The sequence below is a fragment of the Manis pentadactyla genome, chromosome 12 (genome assembly GCF_030020395.1).
Source record: "Manis pentadactyla isolate mManPen7 chromosome 12, mManPen7.hap1, whole genome shotgun sequence".
Lineage (NCBI taxonomy): Eukaryota > Metazoa > Chordata > Mammalia > Pholidota > Manidae > Manis > Manis pentadactyla.
The window spans coordinates 12,101,062-12,129,038 of record NC_080030.1 but is presented as its reverse complement, the minus strand read 5'-3'; the positions used below and the strand labels follow the sequence as shown (position 1 = coordinate 12,129,038).

General features: G+C 45.8%; 1 protein-coding gene and 1 pseudogene across 8 annotated transcripts in view; one reads left to right on the top strand and one right to left on the bottom strand.

Moving 5' to 3' along the window:
• The window catches only part of BRD4 (bromodomain containing 4), an 83,729-nt gene that overhangs the window by 16,687 nt on the left and 39,065 nt on the right, over nucleotides 1–27,977 (top strand). For 6 of the 8 annotated variants that reach the window (XM_036895620.2, XM_057490011.1, XM_036895615.2 and 3 more), the window contains exon 2: nucleotides 25,516–25,651. The exons of the other annotated variants lie outside the window; for them this stretch is intronic. In XM_036895620.2, coding sequence (XP_036751515.1) covers nucleotides 25,581–25,651 — 71 coding nt within the window. In that variant the 5' untranslated portion in view covers nucleotides 25,516–25,580. The remainder of the gene's footprint in view (nucleotides 1–25,515; nucleotides 25,652–27,977) is intronic. 8 annotated transcript variants of the gene reach the window in all.
• LOC130680046 (3-oxoacyl-[acyl-carrier-protein] reductase-like) lies at nucleotides 93–3,663 on the bottom strand (annotated as a pseudogene).

Sequence of the window (27,977 nt, the reverse complement as noted above, 5' to 3'; positions counted from 1 at the left end):
GTGGAATCACACAATGTTAGTCTGTCTGGCTTATTTCAATTAGCAAATGTCCACCAGGTTCATTCATGCTGTATCTTACGGCAGAATTTCTTTCCTTTTTAAGGCAAAATAATACTCCATTGTACATGCATACTGCATTTATTTATCCATTTGTGTGTTGATGGACATTTGGGTTGCTTCCACTTATTGGCTATTGTGAATAACGCTGCAGTGAACATGGGTGTGCAAATAGCCACTTGCTTACTTTGTTGAACACAGGTTAGAACTTAGAACTTGGACAGAGAAGCCTGTTGGGTGCTACCAAATTCCCACATCCTATTGCGTGCTGAAACTGGTTTTGGGTTGGAGGGTTTTGTTTTTTTTTTAACATTTTCAATGATAAATAATAAAAATCAACATGAATACAGTGACATTTAAAATACCACACTATTCCCCAAAAAGTTCAATGCAAAACAAGTTGCCTGATATTTTACTTTCAGTTTGTGTTTATCTCCTCTCAGGTAATTTTTTAAAGACTAATGCTTTACATCTTTACATGTTCCTTGTATAAAGACATTTAATTCATTGTTCAGGCATATTTATTTGTCATTTATGATTGTTCATTAGTAATTATCTTTCTAAAATCTTGAGGGTAAGAATCATTAATGCAAAATCATTTTTAAATGTCTATTTCTTATACTGTTTTTAATAGCTCGCTATACTTAGTGTTTTCTGGATTAAAGAAAAAGAACAACAGAAAAAACTTGCACTTCCATTGCTGTGCAGCTCATTACTGGACCAGACCCTAAAGCCTTAAGATAAGGGTTAATCTTCAACAACTGAGAATGTCTATAGAATGGGTCAGCTATACCACACTCTTATTTGTAGACTATTTTGCCCAGCTGCAGTCGAGAATAAAGCCAATCAAAGAAATGAGACTCTAACTTCACACCTCCATCTATCTGAAACATATAAAAACTGGCAGTCCACGTGTTTGGAGCAGGGCTGCTAAAGTACTGATAACTAATGTGTGCCCAGGAAACACTCTTGTTCTGGCAATAGCCCACAATGTTAACCTCTGCAGAACTCAGCCAGATGCCATGAAATAATCCATTCAGTCAGACAATAATAACTGTTGCCACTTTTGAAACAAAAATATATAAATTAAGGTAATAGCTGTTTATATCATCAGCGAATGTCACATGGAAATTTCTACAGCCTGTTGTAAGGTCCATACCATTTAGAAAACACACCCACTCACTGTTCTTTTCAGATATATATTTATAGAAAGATGATAATCAACATCTGTAGCATCAATAGGCTCAATCAGCAAATGTCATCCGTAAAGTCATGATTGTCTAGCCAACACCAAAGGGCCGGTGCTCATCAGTGTCACAGCCGAAGACTGTCAATCACATGACAAGCTGCAACCCTCCATCCACCACCAGGACATGCCCCAAGACATACGGCGATTCTAGAAGAAACCCAATTGCACGGGCCACGTCAGCAAGTTCCCTAAACCTCCCCAGAGGGATACTTTTCTTTAAATGTTCTTTCAAGTCTTCCGTCATTTCTGTGTGAACAAATCCTGGTGCAACTATGTTCACTCTAATTTTCTTTCTTGCTACTTTAGCAAGAGCACGTGAAAACCCAACCAAGTCTCCTTTACTGGCACTGTACACAGACTGGACAGAGTTGCCTTTTAAACCAGTAACACTTCTGACATTAACAATCGACCCTCTCTGTTGCTGAATTATACTCTTCACGGCAGCTTTACCGGTCAGCGTGGAACCCAAGAGGTTAGTATGAAGCTGAGAGATCATATCTTCAGTTTCTGTTCTTACTAAAAGGCTATCCTTGTTAATTCCAGCTGCATTTACCAAGAAATTAACTTGACCAAATTTTTTTTCAATCTCTTCAAATGTATTTTGAACTTCATGTTCTCTGGCAACATCACAGCTAAATGCCCAGTGATCTCTGCCCAGGGCCCCAGTGGCAGTGACAGCCAGGCGGGTAGCATTTCTGGGCCAGGAGCTGCGCCACGGCCCTGCCAATGCCGCAGGAGACCATGAAGGCGGCGCGCCCTAAGGGAAGCCAGCCAGCAGCCAGCAGCCAGCAGGCCTCTGCAATGCCCACCTTCCACCGCCGCTGAGATTGGAGGATTTTTATCCAGCAACCATGAAGAGTGGACAAAAGGGTATGGGAGATGGGTCAAGCACTGGTTCCTCAGTGTCTGGCCAGGTGTATTTCAGGCAATCTAAAAGAAAGTAAGTGATGGGTTAGAAATGGATTGGACCCCCAACCCCTTCGTGGCTTCTCAACCCAACCCACTAACACACACAGCACATAGCTTGACTTGTGTCTTTAATTTAGACAGTCTAACCCTGAAGAGGCTTGCAGAATCACTGTTAACGTTTCTCTGTGCATTGCCTCAAAGTGTGTCTAGAGCAGCTTAATACTTGAAATCGTTTAAGTGGGAAGGGCTCTTTGCAGCTCCTGAGCAGATATAGCAGAGGTGAGGGATGCCTCCTCCAGCACCAGTCTTGGCAGGCCCTGCCTCTTCCCGCACTCAGCGTGCTGTGACTCATGCCTGGACAACTTGGATTGTTTAATCCACCTGCCCACCTACCCAGTGCAAGGAGCACTGAACTTATGTCCTTGGAAGTGGAGAGCATAGAGCCTCAGGATAAACAGTTGCCACAGGAAACAGTTTGCTTCCCCAAAAGAAAGTAGTTTAGTGGGGTTTTTTCCCCTCTGTTTTCAGAAAGTGTGGTCATATCCTTATAAAAGGGACTACCATTCATCAGTTCATGGACGTTTCAGTTTCTGTTCTTTGGCTCTTGTGAATATGCTGCTGTGAGCATTCATGTTGAAGGTGTTTGGGTGGCCGTTTTCTCCTTTCTCTCGCGTATATACCTCGGGTGGGATGTCTATGTGGTAACTAAGTTTAACCAATGGGGGAACCACCCATCTGCTTTCCAAAGTTGCTGCTCCCGTTTACATTCCAGTCAGTAGTGTATGAGGGTTCCAGTTTCCCCACATCCTTACCAACGCTTTTTATCTGTCTTTCTGATTATAGCACAGATTCTATTTAAACCTAGCAGAAGTTAAGTAGTTTCACCTTTTACTTATCCCTTCCCTTTTGATCTTCCCGTTCAGCTGCAATTGCTGGATAAATAGTGTTTTCTCAGTGGTCTTGGAGGATACTTCTCTCAGATGAGTCTTGTCATGTCGTGCACCAGTTAACCAAATGGCCCTGCTTGCAGACCTGAACCCATAGTATTATTAAGAGATTGCATTTTAATTCTGTATCATAGGATTTATTTTCTGTGAATTTTTTCCCTAGTGATGTCTTAATTGATCTTTTTAAGTAATACATTACTCCTGTCTTGGGGTGAGCATTCCAATCCACATTCTCCCTTCCAGCTTTTTACTTAGAGGTATGCCTGCATACCTGAGGCTGAAGATGTGTTTCAGAGCCCATCTCACTCACTATACTTATTGCTGAACAGCTTCTGGTCAAGGGTTGAAGATGAGGACTTTACTCATCATGGATCTTAGGCAGATTGTGCCTTACAGGTTTTGAAACCAGCCATAACTTTGAAGTCACTCTTTTTACCATTAAACTGTCATTAGCATTCTCTTGTCATGGGAAGGGGATGAGCTGGTCACTGTCATTTCATGCTTAGCTGAAATCCTCTAAACCTCTGGTGTGACACCACTGACCATTAGAGCATGCTGAAAGTGGAATGCACTTCCCTGGGATGTGAGCTGATGAGCTGTGACTTGTGATACTGTAGCTGAAAATGGACATCACTCTGCAGCATGTGGAGAAATGGGCAGTGATCTGGGACAGTCTTTTACCTGAGCCTCTATTTCCCTATCAGTAAAATGGGGTAAAACACCCCACCTGCCTTCAGGTTGAGATGATCTTGTGTCTGGTATCATGCAGCCCTATGTTAGTAACTGCCTACCCTGAGGTCCTCCAAGTTCTCAGAACATGCTGTAACACAGTCATCTGTGATCAAAGGTGTGGAGGTTTGTACTTTAAATTGGAATGATTCTGATTTCTGTCTCCCAGCTTGAGGAGACTTGGTGTGAGCAGTTCAGGTGTCTCTGCCTTGGGTGGGCTGCTTTGCCCGCCTCAGTCGCATATACCTGTAAACAGTCCATTGCTGAATCTTGCTTTCAGCTTTATTATCAATGTGCCCTACCATTTGCAGACTTGTTTACAGTTCATCCTCTATTATAACTCATTCATTTTCACCAAAATGTGAATATGTTCATTCATTCTTGTATTGGTGGACATTTGGGTCATTAGATTTGTTAAGAAGCATCATTGTGCTGAGCATTCTCTGACGTGTGCATGCATCAGAGACATGTGCAAGTGTCTCAGTAAGTGTTCAGGATTGGAATTACTGGGTCATAGGGTATGACTGAAGGCCAAATTCTTTTCAGGCGGTTCTTCTCACTGATGCCTGGGACTGAAAGAATTGTGTGACTTTTTGTGAAAGTTGTAGATCTCTCAAGAGGGATTCTTTTTAAATTGGGGAGAGCACTCTGCCCATTCATGCATTATGATAATCTAATAAAGCACTGGGACTCTCTGGAAGACAGACATGGGTGTGAATGGCGGGGAGGGGGAAGTCACAAGCAGTGCCAGGCCAGAGCCTTGGGTATTTGTGTGGGCAGCTATAGTAGCTGAGCACATTTGCTCCCCAGGGGACTATTCCATGAGGAATAGAATGGGCTGGGATTGTGTGGTGCAGTACAAAGATGTCCATGATCAGAGAGGCTTTGCAATTACCTCTGGAGGAGAGTGATGATCATGAAGGATGGGTGGACATTTCTTTGTGTGCTCTGGAAGGTCAGTTGTCAGAAATTTCTGAGCTTACCTTCTCATATCCCAAAATATTGGACCACTTTTTTTACCACCATTGGCCTTAACAGACTTCCTTTATTTTGCCATTCATGGTGGATATAAAATGGCATTGTGGCTTCAGTTATCAAGGAGATGCACATTAATGGGACTGAGGATCTTCTTAGGTTTATTATCCATTGTGCTTGTTGAAATGCCTGTTTCTGACTCTTCATTTTCTTTTAGCTTGTTTATTTTTTGAAGTTGGTTGCAGGAGTTGTTTCTAGAATCAGAATATCAGGTATTTGTGGGTAGTGAGTTTTCCAGGTATCTTCCCCTAGTTTGGTGTCTCAATCTGGCACCCTCCCTCCACCATCCTCCCACCAACTTTTATAGTATCTTTGGACGAATGTAGGTGAATTTATTAATCTTTATTTTATGATTGGTGGGAAATACACTACTTGAAGTAAAATATTCTGTATTCTCTAAAAGTTGTGAAATTTTGTAGTCCAAATGTATGCCCTTAATCCATCAGGAAATGATTTTTGGGTATAGGGTGAGGAGTCATTCAGCATTCACATCCCTTGCAGACTTTGTGACCTCAGATAAATGAATGGTTTCTTCTAACATCAATGTCTTCAGCTGCAAAACTGAGATCTTAATCCCTACTGTTTGCAAGGTTCTCATGAGGTTGGTGATAAGGAAAAATTCTGAGATGTCCTAAAATTAAGTGACATAGGGCCAGAGAATGGGGGAGAGAAACGGAAAGTAATCAGTTAATAGCTGTGGGCGGTATAGCTAACCAGAAACTTAACATTCCTCTATGAAATCATTTCAACAATTATCTAGAAGGTCCCCCAAACCATGCCATCCTTCCTCCATGTTAATAGTGTCTGGCCATCAAGCAATCCATGAGCCTTCTCCATGGACTAACCACCTATCCCTGCTTAGACTTACCCTGGCTTCACATTAGCCCACCATCTGTAGCTAGTGTAAATTTAAAGAACTTCATGTCTTTGAGACCCCCTATAAATGTCAACTCTTTCTTGAGTCTGGCAGACAAGTTGTTTCTGTAAACTGACCTTGTTGCTGGTGAAGCAGAAACTGCTTGATCCAGAACTCAGTCCTTTTTCTGGCTAGCATCTGTAAAGGCTCAATAATCCCTCTTATTTGAGCAAGATCTCAGTCTCATAGAGTTTTTGATTTGTCATCAGAATACAGCATCACAGCACAGTGAGCCCTGAGCCTCAGTAGGGATTCAGTAATTGCTCCTTGGTCTGAGTCCAGCTACATTCCCTAAGCGTGTGGACACTCAGGGAGAGTTGGCGCTTAACTGGGAAAGTTGTTGCTAGTACGTTGCCTGCCAACCACTACAGGCATCAGGGCTAGGCTGGGTTTGGCTGCTCAGAGAGAATCCCCAGCAGGGCTCTGGTGGCTCTGAGAACGTTCGGCTGCTTCAAAGCTCGCTCCAGGCGGGCCTTGTAGGCTTCTGTCAGGCCTCGAGCCAGTGGCTGTGCTACCTGTTGCATTCTAAAAATGACAACTTCCTAGGTCTCTGGTGTTAGCCACAAGGCTGAGTCAGCACAGTCTTCTATACAGGAGCTTTGGGCTTTAAGAGGGGCTTGTTTAATGGCTGCCAGTGACCACATGTGCAGATATTATGTGTGTTCATGTGAGCAAACATGGCCTGGGAGCTGGTCGTTACCGGTGCTTCTGTCACAGCATGCTTTCTCCCGTAGACTCAGGGAGGAAGAGAATGGGCTGGGACTGGGTGGAGTGGTACAAAGATGTCCGTGGTCAGAGAGGCTTTGCATTTCTCTCTGGAGGAGAGTGATGACCATGAAGAATGGGTAGACATTTCTTTGTGTGCTCTGGGAGGTCAAATGTCAGAATGAGGACTTGGGAAAACCAAAGGCATCTCCAAGCTCTGCTCCTGGAGTCTGTTGTGTCAGACAAGGTGCTCTCGCAGTGTGCTTGCTGGGGTGTTTCAATGAGGGCTTTGTCATAAACCTTTTGTGGAGAGGACCACTGAGGTGTGCATTTAATAATAAGACATCAAATATTTGTTAATCCTATTTAACCCTGTAATGTCCACAGTTGAAAACCTGGAACCATCCCAACATAAAACAGTTGGGGAGTGGCTTGTGAGCTTTGTCCTCTCGTGCTGGGGAGCAGTTGTCACATCACAGTTAAAGGTGACAGGTAGGGTCTGATACACATGTCCCTCAACACCAGAATACAGAATATGAAGAGATTATTGATTTTAAGTAACCCTGTGGGTTTACACATGTAAAAGTAGATGTGATGTAGGGTGACCTTTTCCCTGCTCATGGCTATGTTGGGTTTTATTGTAATGACAGTTAAATGTTTTAATCAAAATACCTCAGTCAAAAGGCAAATGGTCCTGTTTAGTGCTGCTAGTCCCTCTGAACCAAAGGTGTTAACTTTGGCCAGGCCAGCCGAAAGTTGTTGTTTTCTCTACCATTTTGTAGCCTGGGAGTGTTGTGCTCGCCCTTCTTCCCCCATCCCTGCAGTGGCAAATACCTTTACAAGTTTTGAGATTTAACTAAATCTTTAAAAATTAGGCTAAGGTCCTGTAGGAAGTATTTAGTATGAAAAATTATCATGCACAGTAGCTTTGTTCTATCAGGATAAGTTAGTTTTCTCGAAAGAGTAACTAATTGTCCTGTGCAATAAACACTCTTGGATTGCTGGGTGGCGCCTTTTCCCCTGCTCTGAGCTTAGGAGTATCCCTTCTTCCCCAGTTGATGGGCTTGCAGGAAATGCTGTGGTCGTGCAGTCCATGAGGACTTTTTATTCCTTTAAGATTGTCAGTTTTGCTGCTTTGCTGTCTTAAGTGTAAACCACAGTCACAGGACCCATTCTTCACTGAGGCTAGAGCTCTCCTTCCAGAAAAGCCCTTTTCAATGCTTAGTTGTTAGTAGTGTTCCAGTAGCTCTCATCTTGGAGGAGCTCCCCATCTACACAATGTGGATGGATCATTCCAGAAAGTAGAATAGGGTCCCCACCACCCTATCCCCCTCAAGCTGTGATTGGATAACACTGAACATTTCACATTTATACAGCAGGCACCATTCCTAAGACTGCCGATCCCTCAGACATCCCTGAGGGTGGGCCCTACAACCACTCTGCTTCACAGATGGGGAGTCAGAGCCTGCCCACAGTGGTTGTTGCTGAGAGCCCTCCAGCTTGGCTCTGAAGCTGGGGGCTCAGCCCCTGCTGTTACTCTGCGCCTGGAGGTCTGTCTCTTCCCTCCCTACACAGCAGCAGGTCTGAAGCGGGTGGGGACCAGATGTTGGTTTGTTCATTTTCGTGAGTTTATGTGCTATAAAATGCACTGACAAACACATAGTCAAGATACAGAATATTTACAACATATCCCCCCAATTCCCTTTGTACCTCTTTGTAGTCAGCCCTTCTTCCCATCCCCAGCTCCACATGGGTTTTCAAAACAAGCTCCCCAAGCAGTTCTCTGCAAGCCAGAGATGAGAGCCGCCACCTTACAAGCTCTCTGCAGAGCAGCAATTAAGTTGTCTTTTTGCCTGTGAGACTTGGTGGGTGGGACACAGAAGCGGGTGGCCACTTGCTGGAAAAGCTGGTAGCCCTGGAATGTGCTTGCACCATTGGAGTAGTTGCAGCCTGTTGCTGCAGCCCTGCTCTGGGGAAGAAGGGGGAAGCATGAGTGTCAGTGCTGGGGAGTGTGCTCATGTGGGCACCAAAGGAGCCATGGATGTGACTCCCTGTTCCATGCACCTCTATAGCTGTCCTTATTGGCAGTTCTGCCTGCGGCCAGAGCTGCTATTGCTGCGGGGGTCACAGAATAAACTGCTGCTTAGCTGGGCTTGTTTCTACCCAGGTCTCCGTTCATCCTATCCCCTATCCCAACCAAGGGACTCTGAGTTGATAACTACTGATAAAGCACATATATCACTGAAAGAATTGTGTGACTTTTTGTGAAAATTGTAGCGCTTTCAAGGGGGGACTCTTTTTAAAATGGAGGAGGGCACTCTGCCCATTGATGCATTATGATAACCTTCTAATAAAGGACTGGGACCTTCTGGAAGACAGACATGGGGTGGGGGGTGGGGATGTTGCAAGCAGTGCCAGGCCAGAGCCTTGGGTATTTGTGCGGGCAGCTATAGTAGCAGAGCACATTTGGTCCCCAGATGTCCCTGTGTGCAAGTGTTTGTGGTGCCCCGTAACTGAGGAACGATGCTGTGCCAACAGAAAACGTTCGTTGCTGCAGTGCCCAGCGCATGACCCACAAAAGTGATATCAGGACATCCCAGCAGTTACCCCAGTGCTGGGATCCCAGGAAATTAGCCTGGACTACTCAGGGATCATTCAATGGGGGACCTGTTTCCTTTGCTTAGGCCATGGTTGGAGCTTGATTGAGTTTAACCTAGGGATGAATAATTTGGCGTTCTTTCTGTTAAGCTGATTTTCTGGTTGTAGAAGTAGGATTGTTAGAATTTTGGTTTAGTTTACAAGTATTAGGGAAGCTGTATAGAAGCGCTTTCATCCCTTTTTCAGGGGGTGGGGAGGAGTGGAGTGGTGTGCTGAAGGACTTTGACATTAAGAAGGCCAGGAAAGCATTTTGCAGTTTTCTTGACAGCCATTTTGAGTTAACCACGGTCTTGTACAGGCTTAGCCAACATTCAGGCAGAAACAAGCCAAATATTCTAGCAGTGTTTATGGTGAATGTTTACGTTTATGGACATCTAGCTGTGTTTGTGTGTTTTGCAGAGCCCACCAGTAAACCATTGCTTACTAATGAAGTCCAGGTTAGGTACTGAGTACATGGGCCTGCCTGGGTACCTCTGCCCTATTGCGTGCATAACTTTTGGCTGCTTCATGACCAGGTGTCTGGTCACCTGTCATGTTGTGGCTCATGGTGGTTCCTCAGCTGGGGATACTACTGCTTGTTACAGAACTTCCTGTTCTGCTTCATCTTCACCTGGAAGTGAGAGTATTTCTGGAAGCAGAAATGCCTGAGATTTTGGACAGGGGCATGCAGACAGCACCCCTTCCTCCCTGCTTACAGTTTCTTGGGAGCCCAGGGTGTTTGGCTTATGGATGCTTCTGTGATGCTGTTACAATTCCATCTTCAATTTCCAAGAAAAGCAGCTTGCCTCTTACATCATCCCCTGAGCTGAGTGAGGGCTGGTCTCAGACAGGAGATGGGGATGCTCCTTGTTAGAGCCCACATCTCCATTCCCTTTGTCAGCAGGTGGGGGCATTTCCCACCAGACCTGAGCTTCAAAATGCAAAGGCAGATCCAAAAGCAGATTAAATGTCAACATGCTCTGAAAGAGACCTATTAACTATGCAATTAGAAAGTTCTCTGTATTGGTCCAGTAGACAAAACAAAGGAAGGTGTGGGAGTGTGTCAGGCTTTGATGAGTAGAAGAATAGAGAAGCAACTGAAGCCCTCCAAGGCGACTTACAGATTCCTTAAGCACAGAGCCACCCGCGGTAGATGATTCTGTCTCCTTTGTTTGTTTACAAAGATGAGGGAGTAATACATTCCACCTGAGTTTTCCTTGAAACAAAGAAGAAAAGCTCCCAGTAAGTTTGTAACTGGGGAAAGAACAACCTGTGAAGGCCTGGGACACTGCTGCCTGATCAGGGGAGGGTGGCAGGTCTCCCTGGTTGCCACACTGTGTCTTTTGTCAAGATAGTGAGAACATAGCTCAGGGTTGCTACTGTTTCACATCTTGCTGTTAACTGTTTATGGGAGCAGAAGGAATTAATTTTTTTTTTGTTTGTTTGCTGGAAGCTGTGTGACTGCTTTTTCCTTAATTTAGCCCTCAAGAAAATACAAGGTAGGTATTGCAGAATCCCCATAGGAGAGACTGAGGTGCCTGCCCAGGGTTACGTGGGCAGGATCTGAACCACGCTCTTGCTTGGTCAAAGTATATGTCTTACCTGAAGAGTCACCAGCATTAGAGACCACTCCCCACAAATGGGAGGCAAAGGAAGTTAGAGAACCAGAAAGATACAGGTTCTCCAGATTAGAGAAGCCTCTATCAACATAACTGCTTTTAAAGTAGATTTTCAGATGATTTGAGAGGTAATTGGTTTGTCTCCAGTTTAGGCCCCTGGATTTTCAAAACTCAAATTGAAAGCCTGCTGTTAGAGTGCTGCTTCAGGAGGAGGTCAGTATACCTCAAATTGGGGTGCCACCTCCCCACACCCTTTCCAATCCTCTTGACTCCCTGTCACCTAACCAGCCATAACATACTGTCTGCATGACGGCTGCCTAAGGACATGCTGGCTCATCTGCAGGCGTCCTGTCCTCTCTGGGCTTGGGAGGGGCCCTGTCCCAGGCTCTAGGCTTTGTGTGGCTGACATCCATGGTTGGTTTCTGACTTCCTTCACATAATTATTGGGATCTTTTGACCTGCCAACTGCTGTCTCAGTGCTGTCCGTAGCAATATGAACTTGAAAGAAGAGGGGGAGTAAACACATTCACAGTTTGGTGGATGCTATTGGTGGTTTGTTATTTTAAATTTTTATTGTTCGTTGCTGGCATAGAGGAAAGCAGTTGACATTTGTGTATTAACCTCAGATCCTGCAGCCTCGCTGTGATTGCCTCTTAGTTCCAGTTTTCTGTTTTTTTTTTTCATTCTTTCGGATTCGTGACATAGACAAGCATGCCATCTGTGGTGAATAAAGAGTTTTATTTCTTCTTTCCCAACCTGTATCCCTTTTCTTGTCCTAATCCGTTAGAATTTCCAGCACAGTATTAAAAGGAGTGGTAAGAAGGGACATCCTTGCCTTGGTCCAGATCTTAGGGGAAAAGAATGTAGTTTCTCAGCATTAAGTAGATCCTACAATTGTTATAAGAAAATCTGGCCACAGGAATGCTTTGGAAGGTCACCTAAGGCAGACATGGGGTACGCAGAGAGGTAGGAACTCAGGGAAGGCTGCTTGAAGGAGAGGGATTGCCTGGATAGGGTGCTGTGGAGGACAGGGTATTCCAGGCAGGGAAGGCCCAGTAAGAATCAAAGGAAGCAATCAAGAGTGTCAGAACAGTCCACATGCAATTAACAGTGAGCATCTCTCTGGGGGAACCTGGCTAGAATCCTTGGGCTCCTGTCATGTGGCCAGTGTCCTGAGGTGCCAGGGACATGTTCTGCAGAGACAACAGACCATGGCACCCCCAGACGGCAGGAGGAGTAGAGGTGAGGCGCAGCTTCCTTCACTGAGTGGTTCTGTGGGGTGCGGAGGCTCTACCAGGGCTCATCTTCAACTGTTCGGCCTGTTCCTTAGGTGCCTGTTCCCCTTCAGGGCACCTCTGTTTGGTACCTGACCTGGGAATTCTGAACAGTATGAAGCATTATGGTGTTGAGTGTTGAGGCAATTGGGGAAACAATCAGACCTAAAGAACAGTTTGAGCTTCCCCTTTATTAAAGGCAGACATATTCTTTGTCCTAGATTGGCATCCGGGGTCTGGGATAGCCTGCCCCACCATTCACTACCCTTGACTACCCATTCACTACCACACCACCACTCAGGGCCCCAAATGCCAAGCCTGGCCCCGCACTGGCTCTCTACATCCCAGGAATCTTGGATGTCAGCCAGACCCTAGAGCTCCAGGCTCCAAGGAGATCAGCAATTCCGTTCATTTGGATTAGTCCTGGCAGCCAGCCATCATTTACAACATTTTTCCCTGGGAATCCAGCAGAGAAGTCCCAAGGACTGGCTTGCTGAACTTTCGGAACTTGAGTCTGGCCTAGGCTGCTGGTTCCTGTTGTATATTGAGATTTTTCAGCAAGAACAGTGGGGAAAGGGAAATTTCCACACCCAAAAATAAGCCCTGGAGTTATAGCCAAGTTTCAGTTGTGTTCAGTGCTACGGTAGAATCGCCACCATTTCTCTTCCCGCCCCTTCAGCTTCTACTAGAGAGGAAAATACCTTCATGAGGCTGTTTTCCACCTAGCTGGTGGAGATCACAGTGGAGGGCCTGGTGCCTGTCTGTCAGATGTCTACGTAGAGGCCAGAATGTGTCTCCTTCAATGTAAACTGCACTTCCAGACCTTTATCAGTTACAACTGCAGAAATTCAAGGAAAGGAGAGCATTCCTCTTCCGTGTTTTCATTTATGTTTTACTCAATGCAGAAATGTTTAGCTTCAGATTATGAGAAAGTTGCTATGAATTACATTTGTGAAAGCTCACAAACTCTTGGTCTAACCTGGCATGGTGCCTTGTTTCTTGATCTTGATTGTGCAGTGGTTCCCAGTCTTGGCTTGGATGTTAGAATCACTGGGGGAGTTTTTGAAAAATCCTAATATTTGGCCCCTATTCGGGACCTTTTTCATTGGAATCTCTGGGAAGGAACCCAGGCATCAGTATTTTTTTAGTTTCCTGAGTGCTGCCAACTGTACAGTTTTGTAAACTGCTGTTTGTACTCAGATTTCACCCTGGGTCAGGAGCTGAGTGTTGAGAATACGGAAGCCACACAGTCTCAGGAAGAGAAACACTTGGACATGTTGCAGATTCTTCTGGGTGTGGATGCTAGATGCTTTTATTCCTATCCACCCTTGGATTTTTCCTTTGCTGTCTTCATTGCAGAGCACCACCTTCTCTGTCTGAGAACAGAACAGAAAATGGTTTAAGACCTGGTTGGCTATTCTGGCTACATTTGGGCTCTGTTGTAAGTGCTGATGCATTTCTGCTAGTCATTGGAGGTGGACAACATTCTGAAATGAATCACCAGAATCTTTGCACTGTGGTAAAAAGGAGTGTGCCTTCACCAATGCCCACAGCAGCACTGTTCACAGTAGTTAAAAGATAGGAACAACCCAGATGTCCACTGATAGATGAATGAATAAAGCGTGGCCCATTCATACAATGGAATATTATTCAGATGATAAAGAAGGAAATTCTTTCACCACTGCAATGTGGATGAACCTGAAGGACATTATGCTAAGCAACATAAGCCAGACATAAAAGGACAAATACTGTGTGATTCCACTTCTATGAGATACCTAAAACAGTCAGATTCAGAGACAGAAAATAGAAGTAGTGGCCGGGGAAAGGGGAGGAAAGTGGGAGTTAGTGTTTAATGGGGACAGAGTTTCAGTTTGGGAAGATGGAAAAGTTCGGGAGGGTAGTGTTGATGGTTGCACAACAGTGTGAATGTACTTAATGCCACTGAACTGCATGGGTAAAAATGGTTAAGATGATACATTTTATGTATATTTTACCACAGTTAAAATGTTTTTAATGGGCATGCCTTACCTCTTCTTTGTAGCTGGCTGGGGGCCCCCTTGAAGACATTGATCCATTCACTACAGGCTAGTGATTGGTGCTTGATAGGCCATCTAAGGCTGTTGCCCTCTGTCATGGCAGTTAAATTGTTGGCTGTTTTTTTCCTTTGGTAAAACGGCATAGCTGTCTCTGCCTGCTATCAAATTGCCAGCTGTTACTTCCTGCTCTTGTGCCTTCAACTGCTCCTCTTCCCCTTGAACGGGCTGCTGTTAATCTGGTGTTCTGGGAACACAGAGATAAGCCTGCCTACTTGGTGGTGTGGGGCTTTGTGGTGGCCTTACCCCGTGTCACCCTCCTAGGACTTCAGGTGTTCGGGAACCCCTCAACCAGCCACTCTGGTGGAGCTAAACTGTTGAGTTTCAAGATTGTTTTTTTAGCTTCAATTTTTACAGTGGCATCTGAGGTTCAGCTAATCTTGTTTTGAGTTAAAGATGAATTTGTTATTTGTTTCTGTCTGGATGTCATTGTTGTGGGTGGTGCTTCCATTGGCTCCCTGGTGCTGTTGGCATGGATGGTGGAGGGCTATTGTGAGGACCCCTGGGTGTGCGCTTGGCGTGGTGGTCTGGTATGAGCCAGCCCTTCCAAGGGCCCTGAACTCCAAGAGGAAGTGCCTGTCCTCCTGCCTGTCCAGTGACGAGTGGAGAGCTGCTCTCCTTCCTTTGCTGGAATCCTCACAGGCCCCAAACAGTGGAATCCAAGACCTAGGATGCTTTCAGTTTGGGGTGTTTGGACTTTTCAAAAAAAACACCTACAGATGTTTTCTCATTTGCTCTTAGTTCTTATATTAGGCAAGCAGCTTTCTCCACAGTCCGTTGTGTAATCCAGATAATGCCTGGGGCTTCTGGGGCCAGTCAGTTGCAGCAGAGACACCCTTGGGGTGTGCGTTACCCTGAGTCTGCCAGCATGGGTAGAGGTCATGATGGCACCTCCCCAGATAGTTGTGATGCAAAGCTCTTTGCTTATGGTGGATAGGAGCTGTGAAACTTCTGAGAAATCTGGGATAGATTAGACCAGGGTGGAGTCATTCAATACAGCTCTGTGGCTGCTTATCATGGCTAGGGGACTTTGTCCTGCTTTCCTAATTAAAGGTGGATCCTGTTCGTGAAATGAAAGATCAAGCTTTAGTCAACCAAGTAGCTGTCATTCAGTACTGCTTATAATTGCGGCATTTATTTAGGGTATCATTTTGTTACTACCAGCAAAATAACTGGTGTAGGGGAAGGAATCAGCATCCTTCTGATAATAACAGTGTAAACCAAGGGTCTGCCATCATTGTAACCTGCCTGAGGGGTAGAGTCAGGGATGACTGACCTGACACGACTCTGCAGGTCACTGTGCCTATACTCATAATCAATGTCCAGGCCAAAAGTAAACTTGTAGCATGGAACTTGCTCAGTGAGTTGTGTTGTCGTACATGTAAATTCTCAAAGGTAAAGACAATGTAAAGATGCTATCACTGAATGGAAGCTGTGGTTTTAAGTAAGCCACGAGCTCCATTATTCAAGAGATACATATCTGGGGAACTGTCTTTACAGTAATTTACTCATAAATGAGATGTTTGAGTGGAGAAAATTTGTTCTCTGGGTGGACTGTTATCCCTTTAGTGCATAATATGGAGGAAATGAGAAAAGATGAGGGACTGCAGTCTTGCTTGTGACAGTCCCAAGGGGTGGGAACTTTAAAGCCCCAATCCCATGTGCCTCCTGTCTTTTCTTTTTTTCATAGTACATCACGTAATTCTAGTTGTTACTTTCATTTTTGATTGTCTGCCTGTTCCTATCCCCCCATCTCTGGGCTGAAATGTGAATCCATGAGGGCAGATGTCCGTGTAGAATCCCAAGAGCCTGCAATGTTGCAAAATGCCTACTATGTGGTTTGTTGAATGGCTGAATCAGAAATCCAAAGTTTTCATCCAAATCAATACCCCAAGTAATAGAGTATTACCTAGTCATACACAAGATTCTGCTGCTCAGCCAGCCTGGACCAGGAGTTGGTTTTCAGCCTGCTTTCTCTGCACCATCTCTTCTTAGACCTACACTAGACAGATGCATAGCACCTATCATGAAGGGCGGGGTTGGGGGCAGCAAATGTTAGAAGCAGGGCAGGCTACAGAAGATGCTGGTTAGTGAGGGGAGGAGCAATAGATCACTGGAGCAAGCTGACTCCTCATCAGAACCCCTATTTGGGGTTTTGCAGTGTCAAGTGCCATCATGCTTGCTTCTTTCCATGTGCGTCCTGCTGGGACTGTTAGCCCTGAAATGCAAGACTTTTCTATTTTTAAAAACCTCTCAAATCATACCTTGGGTTGAAATCAAATCTCTAATAGCTGGTATCTCTATCTTTACTTAATAGATACAGTGAGCCTTATCTGATGAAGGAACTTGTGCCTGTTAGGGGACGAAGCTTACATTTCATAATTATGGGTCAGTATGAAAATGGAACATATAGAAACATGAAAACTGTGGGCTTAGAGCCAAAAGAAGGTGTGTGTGCTGTCAACTCCGTCACCTCTAGGGTGCACCCAGGCTGGGGGCAGAGTATGGTGAGTCCCAGCGAGAAAGGTCCCCTGGCCAGGTCAATGGAGTTTGTCTAGAGGGTCTTCCATGAGGTTGGGAGTGGGGAGGGGTTTCTGTATGTTGTGTTGAGTGGATAAGTGAAATTGCTTTTTCCCCGTGGCTAGAGAACCTCTGTTCGGGTGGTGGTCTGGGTATATTTGCACCTGTTTATTATTAAAGAAATCTGAGTTTGAACAGAGTTTGATGAGGGTTTTTCTTCAGCATCCATGGTGCATTTCTTCACCTGAAACTAAAATGCATTTTGGTGCCATTTCTATGGCAACCAGTGAACTCCAAGGGAACAAATTCTATTTTTGTGCTGTAACATGGTAACAGGATCGGTGAAGGCACATTGAAAATTCCACTCTAAGTCAGTGGTGTATTTTGAAGAGAATCAAAATGTTTCAGTACTACAATGATAACAGTGACTCCATTTGAGTACATTTCTAATCTGCAGGTCATTCAACTGAGTTTTAAATGTCATTAGGTGGTGTTTTTGGTGGTGGGGGCTTAATAGCTTATTTTTAATCCCAAATGACCCCTCATTAAAGCTTCAGGAGAATATTTTATTCACACACCTCTGTCATTGGGGATTTTTTGTGTTGAAGTGTTTGACACCGTCCACCCACCTGAGCCTACAAATCAGGGGGTTTTTACTTGTCTGTCCTGCCCTTTAACCAAACCTTTCCAAGAGACAGAATAAAACAAAAATGTGACTTTCTCATCTGTGGACCTGAGGAAGGTCACTTAAGGAAGCTTTCTCTGACCTGAGACCTTGCTGAGGTGCTGGTGGCACCCTGGGAAGTAGTGTCCTGTGCCTTCAGTCTGTGAGGGCAAGTCCCTGGCCTGATGGCATCCCATGGGGGAAGGAGGGCCCACTACCCCCGTGAGCAACCTGCTCCCATCACCTGGAACCACGCCTTAGCCTGCTGCCTTTCCCTTGGTTTCAGCAGAGCTGTCTTGATAGTGGTTTTGGGGGTGAGGAAATGATGCCCACCTGTGTTCTGATTTTAAGTCGATAAGCCACCTAAGCTTTCTACTGGAGTAGTTTGGAGACATCTTGGGTGAAGTATCTTTGCCCTTGCTGACTGGGCACTTAGTGTCTGAGCCCAGAAGTTTTGGGGGCCTAGAGTGCTGAACACGGGCAGCCAGAGGTGGAAGAAAGATGTGAAGCCCTTCTGGGCTGGTTCTGCACTATGGTTTCCCCGGTCGCTACAGGCAGAGAGACTGTAATTTAGCTTCTCATGTTTAGGCCTTGCCTGCTCCAGCCACCTTGGCACAGTGGGTGGGGCCCAGCCTCCTGGCTGCAGAGGGCTGAGGATTGGTGCCTGTTTCTCTGACCTTTATCTCCACTCAGCAGATGGTGCTGTTGCATGTTCTCCTTTGCCAGTGAAAGAACTCATTCATGCTATTCACCAAGGGTGGACCCAGCGCTCTGCCTTCCTCCATCTGGGGATAGCGCCTGATGCCCGCCCGGAGGCCACCCTTCGTGCACTGAGTTCCTCATGTCAGCCTGATGTTGTGTACAGTCCCGGGCAGCACCAGCTTCTTAGTCGCCGAGGCCAGAACAAGGGAAGCTCAAAGCCTCTCTCCCATCTTCAGGCCTGCGGGAGGAGCCATGTGGGGGTGGGGGTGGGGGTGGGTTTCAGGGCAGAGTCAGTAGTCCAGCTGAATTCTTGATGTGTCTCACAAATACAGATTCCGGAAGGAGCCAAGTTTATAATTGGATCCTGCATCCCAGCTCCCTCCTGCTAATTAGTTAGAGGAACGCAGGGGCCCAGCAGGGTCCTAGCCCAGGCTCTGGAACCTTTACGCAAAGTTCTTTTCTCATCCCACCTCCCTCTTTTGGTGTGTGTGTCTTGGTCCAAAACTCTCCTTAAGTGTCTGATGCTTTATATACCTCTGGTTTATTAACATTTTGGGGGATGGTTTCCATTTCCTCCCCTTTCACATCAACTGTTCAGCTCTTGGAGGACAAACTTAGGTTTCTCATACTCCTCTGATTAAATTGCCAGCAGCCTGATTGAACATCCCAGGAGTGCTGTGGTGCTGAGCTGAGCGCACATGGTTCACACTTCACCTCTAACTTGCCTTGGGAGGTCACCGTCCAGGAAGCCCTGAATCCCACATCTTTGACGACCTCCTCCCTGCAGAGTCTTCAGTAAACATTATTCTGGGCACTCTCCTCTTGGGCCCACAGTTAGAGTGGTCTCACTCAGTCCTTGTTGCTCAGCAGCTATTGTACTCTTTTCCTATTCCCTAGTAGCCAGCTTTCCCTGAGACAGTTTGTGTTGTGTCTGGTTCAGCAGTCGAGATTAATCCTGGGCTTCCCCCTTGGCTTCAACAGTGGGGACTCAACGTCTTAAATTGTCTTTGAGTCTGATCCTGTCTTCTGGCTTTTTTTGGTCTTGTTCTGTTCCTGCAATGGCCTCCATGCTAAACTTCCTCTTCATCCCCTTAATAATGTTCCCCACTTGAGGGATGCCTAACCCGTAAGTGAGGTGACTAGCTAGTCCAACGCCCATAAGAGAAGGGCACATTAACCCTGTTTCCTGCAGTCTTTCTACCTCATTTTAAGGAGAAAGTCTCATCAGGTGAAATCTCCTGTTGTGCAAATTGAGCACTGCTCTGAATCTCACCCATGGCCATACCAGTGATGTATTCATTGTACTTACTTTTACAGTGGCTTTCTCTTCAAACCCTTTGTGCTGGTTTTTAAGTTAATGACTTTTTTCTTTCCTTTTAATTTCAGAATTTATCAAATCTATAAAAAAGTAGATGCACCAATGAATCTACTTTTCATACAACATTTGTACGAATCTTCAGTCTACAAATGTTTGCCAACATTTGTTTTATTAGCGCACAGTTTTTTCCCATAAATCCTTTGGAAGTTGCAAATATGATACTTTACCTCATGGAGTTTGGTGAACATCTCTAGGAATAAGGATATTCTCTCAAAAGCAGGGACACCAGCAGATACTAGTGCACCCATGTCTCTGGTATTGGTCACAGCAGCCAAAAGGTGGAAACAGCTCGTATCCATGAATGGATGGATAGACAAACAAATGAGGTGTATCCATGCACTGGAATATTACTCAGTCTTGAAAAGTAAGACGATTCTGACACATGCTACAACCTGGAGACCCATGAGGGCATTATGCCAAGTGAAAGAATGGTAGTCATAACAGGACAGATACTTGAGGTTCCACTTATATGAGGTCCCTAGAGCAGTCAGGTTCATAGAGACAGAATGTAGGATGGTGGGTGCCAGGGGAGGGGGTATGGAAAGTTGGTGTTAAGTGGGTACAGAGTTTCAGTTTTGGAAGATGAAAAAAGTTCTGGAGATGAATGGTGGTGATGGGTGAACAGTGTGATTGCACTTAATGCCACTGAACTGTGCATTTAAAAATGAATAAAATGGCAGGTTTTGTTATGTCTACTTTAACACAATAAAGAGATGTTAGTTTTTATTTATTTTTTTAAAGGCATTGTCCTACAAAACCACCATAGTGAACATCGTTACATACAAGAAGAGCAATAATAATTGCATCCCATTAAAATTTCCAGTGGTTGTCTCCCAAAGTGTCTGTCTTCAAGCAGGCTCCGATGTTGCATGCGGTATGTAATGCTTTCCTTTAAGTAACTATATTAAGGTTGATTTTTAAAAGTGAGTTTATTTAAAGCTCAGATGCACCTATGGATGGTGAAGGTGTCTGGTGTGGCCTGACTGGATTCAGACCAACCCTGAATGTGTAGTGACTGAGTATTTGTGCCCTGGATCTGAGCTCCTTAAGTGGAAGCCCTGGCTGCCTGGCTTTGAGAGGAGAAACCTTCTAGCTCTTTCCAGCAAGGTTGGCACTATCCTCATAGGGCTCTTGAGCATCAAAATGTGGCCACTGCAATTGAGCTGAATTTGTAAGTTTCATTGAATTCTAATTTACTTAGATTTTAAAACCAATGCTTAATTTTGGGACACATTGAGTGTGTGCATCTACTTTTTCAACTGTAAATCTTATAAGAATCTGTATACAGATCAAATAATGGATGAAAATTTAACTCCTGAATTGAGACGTGCTTTTAGTGTGGCATACACACTTGGATGTCAGACACTTCGTATGAAATGTCTCAGTGTTTTATAGTGGAGACATATTGAAATGATGTTTGGGTATATTGAGTTTAGTGAAACATACTGTTATATGTTTAATAAAATAAACCGTTAACTTCACCACTTTGCATTAATGTGGCTACTAGGAAATTTGGAAGCGCTGGAGTGGCCACATACTTCTAGCAGATAGGGGTAGCTGCGGTGCAAGTATGAAGGGTTGTATTCTCTTGCGGCAGCTCCCACTGCTGTACTCTGCTAGTTCCCTCTCTCGCTTCCCTTTTGGGGCGACTGAAGCCTTTGGACCCTGTTGTCTTTCGGTGAATTTTTGGCTGGAGTCCCTTTCTCACCTTCTGTCCTAGTGAGGCCTCAGGTCTGTGTGTGCCTGAGCCCTGGGCATGCCTTGCTCCTCCACTAGGTGTTAGGCTGCTGGAGAGAAGGGGCTCTGCCATATTGGCATGAGGCCAGGCCAGGCAGGAGGAACAGGAGCTGATGTATGTAACTGGGTACATGGGAGAAGGCCTTTCTACTCTTCCTCTCTGCAGCTCTTCGCTCCAGGTCCTCTGCACAGAGGTGCGGGTCTCAGTGGGAGGCACAGGGACCCCAGAGAGGATAGTGGGGGCACCAGCTCAGCTGTTCCCTGTGTGAGATGTGCCCCACATGGACTCCAGGAGAACAAATAGAATCCCAGAGTGATGCCGAGAGCTGGGTTTGAGGGGGGAGGGTATGGGCTTCCAGTTTTGCCCATGCATGGCTCACAAACCAGTACTAAACGTAGGGTAGGCATTTAAGCACATTTTTATTTAGTCACTGTACACTAGACCCTGGTTTGAAGCTTCATATGTGATGGTTGTTAGTTACATATCCTTAAGTTATCTTTTATCCTTTGTATTTTCAGTTCAGAGGCAGTGAGGGGTTCCAGGGAGTGCTGCAGGTCATTGGGAGTGTGATGGCCTGACTGGGCAGGTGTTTTGGTTTCTAATGGGCTGAAAGCTCCTCCAGTGAATGATTCTTACTCCTAAGTGGACACTAAGGTCAAACCGACCATGTCTGCCAGGAAGGAAACTTGGGCTGTGACAATCTGGATCTGTGAGATGCTCACCTGGCTGTGGCCAAGGCTCCCGTGGGTCACAGCACCCAGGCTGGCTTTGCCAGGGGTCACTGCCTGCTAGAAAGGACCGTGCAGCCCAGGGGAGAGTGGGCTAGAGACAGGAGGAAGGAACAGCCGGCAAGCCCTGTGGGGAGATCCCATGCACTGTGTCGTTTGCCCATTGCTCTCCAGTGCCTGTGTCCACTCTCCTGTTGGCATCACAGCTAGGGCACTTGACTTATGTGGGACATTTACTACAGTGGAAGTTAGGTGGAATTCATGGCAAACAAGAACATTGGTTCTCACAAAGCAACAGAGCCCTTTCCAGCTCTTTGCTTCCTTAGCTGTTCTCATTTGAAATGGTGTGAGTTTTGTCCTCACACAGTGCCTTTGCACTCTGATTATTACTGAGATTGGAAGGAGGTCGGTTGTTTAAATCCAAGCCTCTGTCTCAAGCTGACAGGTTGTCAGGGCAGAAGTAGACAGTGACTCTCCTGAGAGCTGAGGTCTCCCAGCAGTACATGGAGGCCGTTTCTTGAGTGGGTTACGCTTACCTGACAGCAGGTCCCTCATGGGTCTAGGCTGCGTGGAAGCTGGGCCCTTGGCCTGTACCCTGGGCTTCTTGGCCGTCAGAGGATCAGTCCTTGCCATGCCCTTGGAGCGTGTGTCTTGTCCAGGCAGTCAGTTCTCTGCCTGGCTGTCTTTAGGCCTTGGCTCAGTCTTTCAGTTCCCACTTCGTAAACTGGGGACTTGGGGATCTTCCCAGTTCTGAAGTTAACTTTGTGTCACTTTCTGTGTCCCTTTTTTTGGGGGGGGGGAGTTAATGTTCTCCCTCCCCTCATCCCTATAATTTGGGTTCTGTACCTGATGAAAGGTGAGGCAAGAGGAGGAAAAGTCATCTTCCCTGGAACTACTGCTTTCTTGAGAGTACCTGATACTGACAGATGTATCCTTTTTCCCCAGATCTTTTTTTAAAAATTCAGCTTCATAGTGAAGGTCAAAGGATAATATTAAAAAAAGGTCACCCCATAAGCATCAGCTCTTCATCAAGGTAACAAGGCATCTGCATCCCTAAACCCCCCCCAAGACACTGTGTGCCCTTGTCCTTCATGGCTGCGTCTGTTCCTGTCACCTTGGAGTGCCTCCATGTCTCACCTCCTGGCCATGGAGGCCTGGCTTGGCCTTCCCTCTCAGTGAGGGCTCTGGGTGGTCATGGCTGAGGTGTTGCTTGGATGTCAGTTGTGGTATCTCTGGAAACTCTCGTGCTAGTTCCCTGAGCTGAGCCCCTAGTCCCTAGGGAGTGCAGGGGGGTTGCAGGAATGCCTGCATCCTCTCAGCCACCACTGTGCTGCTGAGAAGAGGAGCTCAGAGGCACGGGGTACTCTCCTGGGGAGGTCCTCCCAGCGTGAGGCTGCTTCCCAGGGGATGAACTTGCAAAAAAATATATGAGAATGTTGCCTTTCCTACTCATGAGTCTGTCTGTGAGTTGAATGTTTCCACTTAGGTGTTAACAAGCACCTGTTTGCCAAGACTACGCGTTCTGGAACATTTCACCACACGGACTGCCTCTCTCCTGTGGTGCTAGCCATCAACTGTGTGGGTGTTCATCATTTGCGTTTTGCTCACCTTCCTCTTCTTGGCCCTCCAAATTCCTGAGCAACTTGATTTTGACCTACCTGCTTGATACTGTGTTCCCCTGGTGGTGTGCTGGAAATACCCTAGTGTCTTTTTTGAGTTTTAGATTTGTTCATGAGGGTCATGAACTTGGTTTTTCTCCTTTTGTTGGAAATGGGAGGGTTTCAGAGGACTGGTGTGTCATCCTCAGAAGCCTTCTGGTCTAGTTTACACTGGGCAGCCCAAGACTCTGTTGTCAGCCTAGTTTGACTAACCTAGTTTCTCACTCTTTCCCCCATCCCCATTTCAGTAGTTCTTTGTCCTCTGAGAAGTGAGCATCATCTCCCAGTCTTGCTGCCTCGCACATTCTTTTCTCCAGTGTTCCCTGAGCTCCCTTCCTACTGGGGAAGCCTTGTCTAAGTGTCCAGCCTCCCCGCCCGCCTCAACTTTGTAGTCTGCATGTGGCCATCTGGGAGTCCACCTTCCAAAACAGGATTGTGCTGCAAGACTGCAAGAATCAACAGTCGTGTTAGATTGCATTTCATAAAGAGTGTGGGTTCATCTCAGTGCCACTGCCACCACACCAGCTCTGCGGAATAACTAAAATGTTGTAAACGTGAAGAGGTAAACGAGTTGGAGTAATACCTTTAAAAGAGTCAAGCAGAAGAAAATGTCACGCTTACCTTAACCAGTGAAGGATACAACCCAAGACCTAAGTCAGCGAGGATGTCAAATTTGAATTAAAGGCATCGTGTTTCTGTCATAATCTTCCAGCATCTAATTTGGAGACTTGGCCAGGTCAAGGCTGCTTTGAGAAGCAGTGCCTGGAGGCCAGCTCACCAGGTGGAGAGGCAGGCAGACGGAACAAACACACCAACAAAGGCAGTGGGGGCTTGTGAAAGGGGTGGATTGCAAAATAGCCAAGCTGTTTTTACATGTGTTGGTTGGTAGGTTTTTCTAAGTAAAAAGGTATAGCCATCCACAGACCTGCCACTTATCCTACTTCATTTGCTGGTTTCTTGTACCCACCCACTTTCACATCTTTACCTAATTTCATCTGTAATTTTGCATTCTGCTTTTCTAACAACATTTTGTTCCATAACATTTCTTTTGCCTTGACACAAAGTCTAGAAATCTGTAGAACAGGGATTGCAGACTACAGTCCACTGGCTGATCCAAATTTTGTTGGCGCACAGGCACACTTATTTGTCTAAGGATTGTCAGTGGGCTGCTTCATGATATAGCAACAGCAGAGTAGAGTATTGTGACAGACTGTATCTGCACAGCCGACTGTGTTTACTCTCTGGCCCTTTTTAGGAAAAATTAGCCCACTCTGATGGATTATGTTTTAGCCCAGCAATTTCAATCTTGTCTGCATCAAAATTTTGTTTTTACTGCGTGTCCATCACAGGATCATTTTAAATTCATAAATCCATCTGCCCAGATTTTACCATCAGCACCTTGATGTGACCCACATGTAACAATAGAACCTTTTGCTGTACCTGTACCGCTCATCACTCCTGCTGCTGGCAGCTTTCACGGGGCAACGGTGGTGCAAAATTCGCAGTGCCCCTAATGAGCCTGCTAGGTTTCTAAAGCAAAAGCACTGTAACTCTGATTAGTGGGGTTGTGTCCTGCCCAGGCCTGTCTCCTGGTCCTCCTGGACACAAAGTCTTGTGGACTTGGTCCCTCTGTTTGGGGACAGAGAGCTTGACTCTGTGCTCTCCCTTAGCAGGAAGACTGACTCATCTCCACCTTGAGCCATCTGGTTCAAGGCAAGCTGCAGGGCCGAGTCTGAGGTAATGGGGTCCCACTTGGCAGGTCCAGGGACAGAGGTCAGGGTGTGTACAAGCTGCCTGAAGGAGGATTAAGCCTTCTAAGATCTGTCTCTCTGTACAGCCGTTGGCCAGACTCCAGACAGTGCAGTCTGGCTGATGACATGAGCACTGTTCTCACCAGCTGCCTAATAAACTAGTCTGATGGAAAACTAATCCTGTGTATGCTTCCCCACTGATACAGATCGCACAGTGAAGTGGGCCATCGCCACAAATGGGAAATAAAGTCTGCTCTGGGACCAAGAGGGAATGGATCTCCTGAAATTAGTGTTCCATGACTTGTATAACCAACATTTCAAGAAAAATATTCCCAAGACAGGGTAAGATTTGCTACAAGTTGACTGTTACGGAGAAATTGCCAGGTTTTTACCAAAGTCAGAGGTACCCCCCTCTCCCATTTCTCTTCTTGTTGTCCCTGAGTAGAAAGTAGAATCTAGCACTTTCCCCAAATCAATTTATAGGAGAGCCTTACAATGGTAGTGAGGTGACGCCCCTGTCTGAAGGGTGTGTGGCAACTGTGAGCCTGTAATTTTGAGGGGTGAGGTTGAGCTGGCATCCCAAGTTTTTTACTTGCCATTGAAACAAGTTCAAAGAACAGTGCCTTGGGCCCCTTACTGCTTGGGAAACATAGACAACAACTTGGTGCTAGTCCCTTCTGTCCACTCCCCATGGCATCAGCAAGGAAGAATGCTTCAGGTTTTACCTGTGACCTGGACTGAGTCACATTGTGAACACATGGCCAGGGGCTGTGAGAGTTACCTTGGCTCTAACTTGTCTACTGGGTTGAAATTCCTTGCAAATATCACTTTGGGAAATCTGACTTGAGACCCAGCTCGAGGGCCACGTGGCCTTCAACTTCTTCTGCAGATAGGTCAGGCCTGGTGATGAATACATGCCGGACGTGGGAGTGGGGTGCCCTTGGCCAAACCACAGTCCACATGGGCCCAGCAGTGCTTGGTGAGCAGAGGCAGCTGTGGGGCAGAGTCCTTGAGACAAACACATCCCTGGGTGACCTCCAGCTGCGCAGGCCACCACCCTCTTCCCATGCTGCCACGGGGATGAAGATGCTGCTGCTGCTGCTGCTGCTACCTGCTTTGTAGCGTTACCATGATGATTAAGTAAGCAGATACAGAGTACTCAGTAAAGAGCACTGGCCCAGGAAGCAGCAGGTAACCACTGGTGAGTTTTCCTAGACCCTGGCAAAGATGCAGTGATGGCACACCTAAAGCTCTGTTAACTGTGGTCCCCATATTTCACAAGAGTATTCATAAAGCCTTTCTGTTAACCTGCGCTGCTCCTGCCTTTCGTGGCATGTTGCTGCATAAATGCTGTGTCACTTTAGGACAGGGTGAGTGAGTGTGCAGGACAGAATTGAGACAGGGTCACTGGGCTTCACGGGCATTCTGGGAGACCAGGTCACAACCTGCTAAGTTTGATGAGCATCTCACAGTGCATCTCTAAACACCAGCTGATGTCTGGGCAATTGCATGTGGCTTTCTCTTTACCTCTCTTGCTTTCCCTTAACAATTCCCAGAACCAAGCGTACCCCATGTCTGCCCGTCTCTGTCTTGCCTCCTAATCTTCAGGAAACAAAATATTTTCTTACTTTAGAAATGTGAAAACCATTACAGTTGTGTTGTCTGCTAAATATTGTCTATCCTTAAAATATTCTCAGATCACTTAGATAAGTTGGGATGATAGCAGACTAAGCATTTTTAGCATCTCAGTTTTTTCATGATGCCCATAGGCCAAGGGAAATGCCTTTGCAATTTCATTTATTACATGGCTAGATACAAATTGAGTAAGTACTAATGTCCCAACAACTGTATAGCTGTTTGTAAAAATAAAACTGGAATTGAAAGGGAAAATATTATATCATTGCATAGCCATATTACTTCCTAAAATATATGTGTCTGTTGGTCACTGCCTGACTCCTCAAACCTTAGAACCAGTGCAGATAACCTGCCACTAGCATTTCCTGTTCCACATTGATTTTTACATAGTGTTTGCTTTTTATTACAGCAACTGCTAAATACCAAGCTCTGAGAGATTCAATGTCAACAGGAATGTAATGCAATCTAATGTTGAAATTCTCAGTTGCCTTGTGCTGAGTTACTATGAAGCCCTTGTCACTCAGTTTGGGAACCAGGCCACTAACCATCCAATCTCTCTGTTTTTCTTCTCTAAACTGAGAACATGTTGTAGGATATTATTGGGAGTAGATCCAAAAATAGGCCATCCAGTGGGATCATGCATCCTTTTTTGGGTTGGAAACAATAGGTGAAATCCCCTTCCTGTCCCTTGCCCTTCAGTTACCTCACTACAATGGATAGTGGCTCCCACTTCTTGGCCATAGGTCAGTGTAATAAAAACAGAGAGGGAACAGCATTTTTGGATCTTTTAGATATAATACTTCAGTTGAATTGGTTGAAGACAATGTCTTCTGCGTCAGGAGAATGCAAGCAATAAATTGCTTCTTGTATCTGCAGGTAGATTTATGAGTTTCTGAGCTTTCAGCCTCTCTCCAGTGAGCCCCAGTTTCCGTCAGAACTCGGAGTACACAAAGCAACCTTGGCACCCACTCTCACTGACTCACCCTGCCCCCCTGCAGCCCCTCTAGGATGGATCCTCCATCTCTGCATCTGT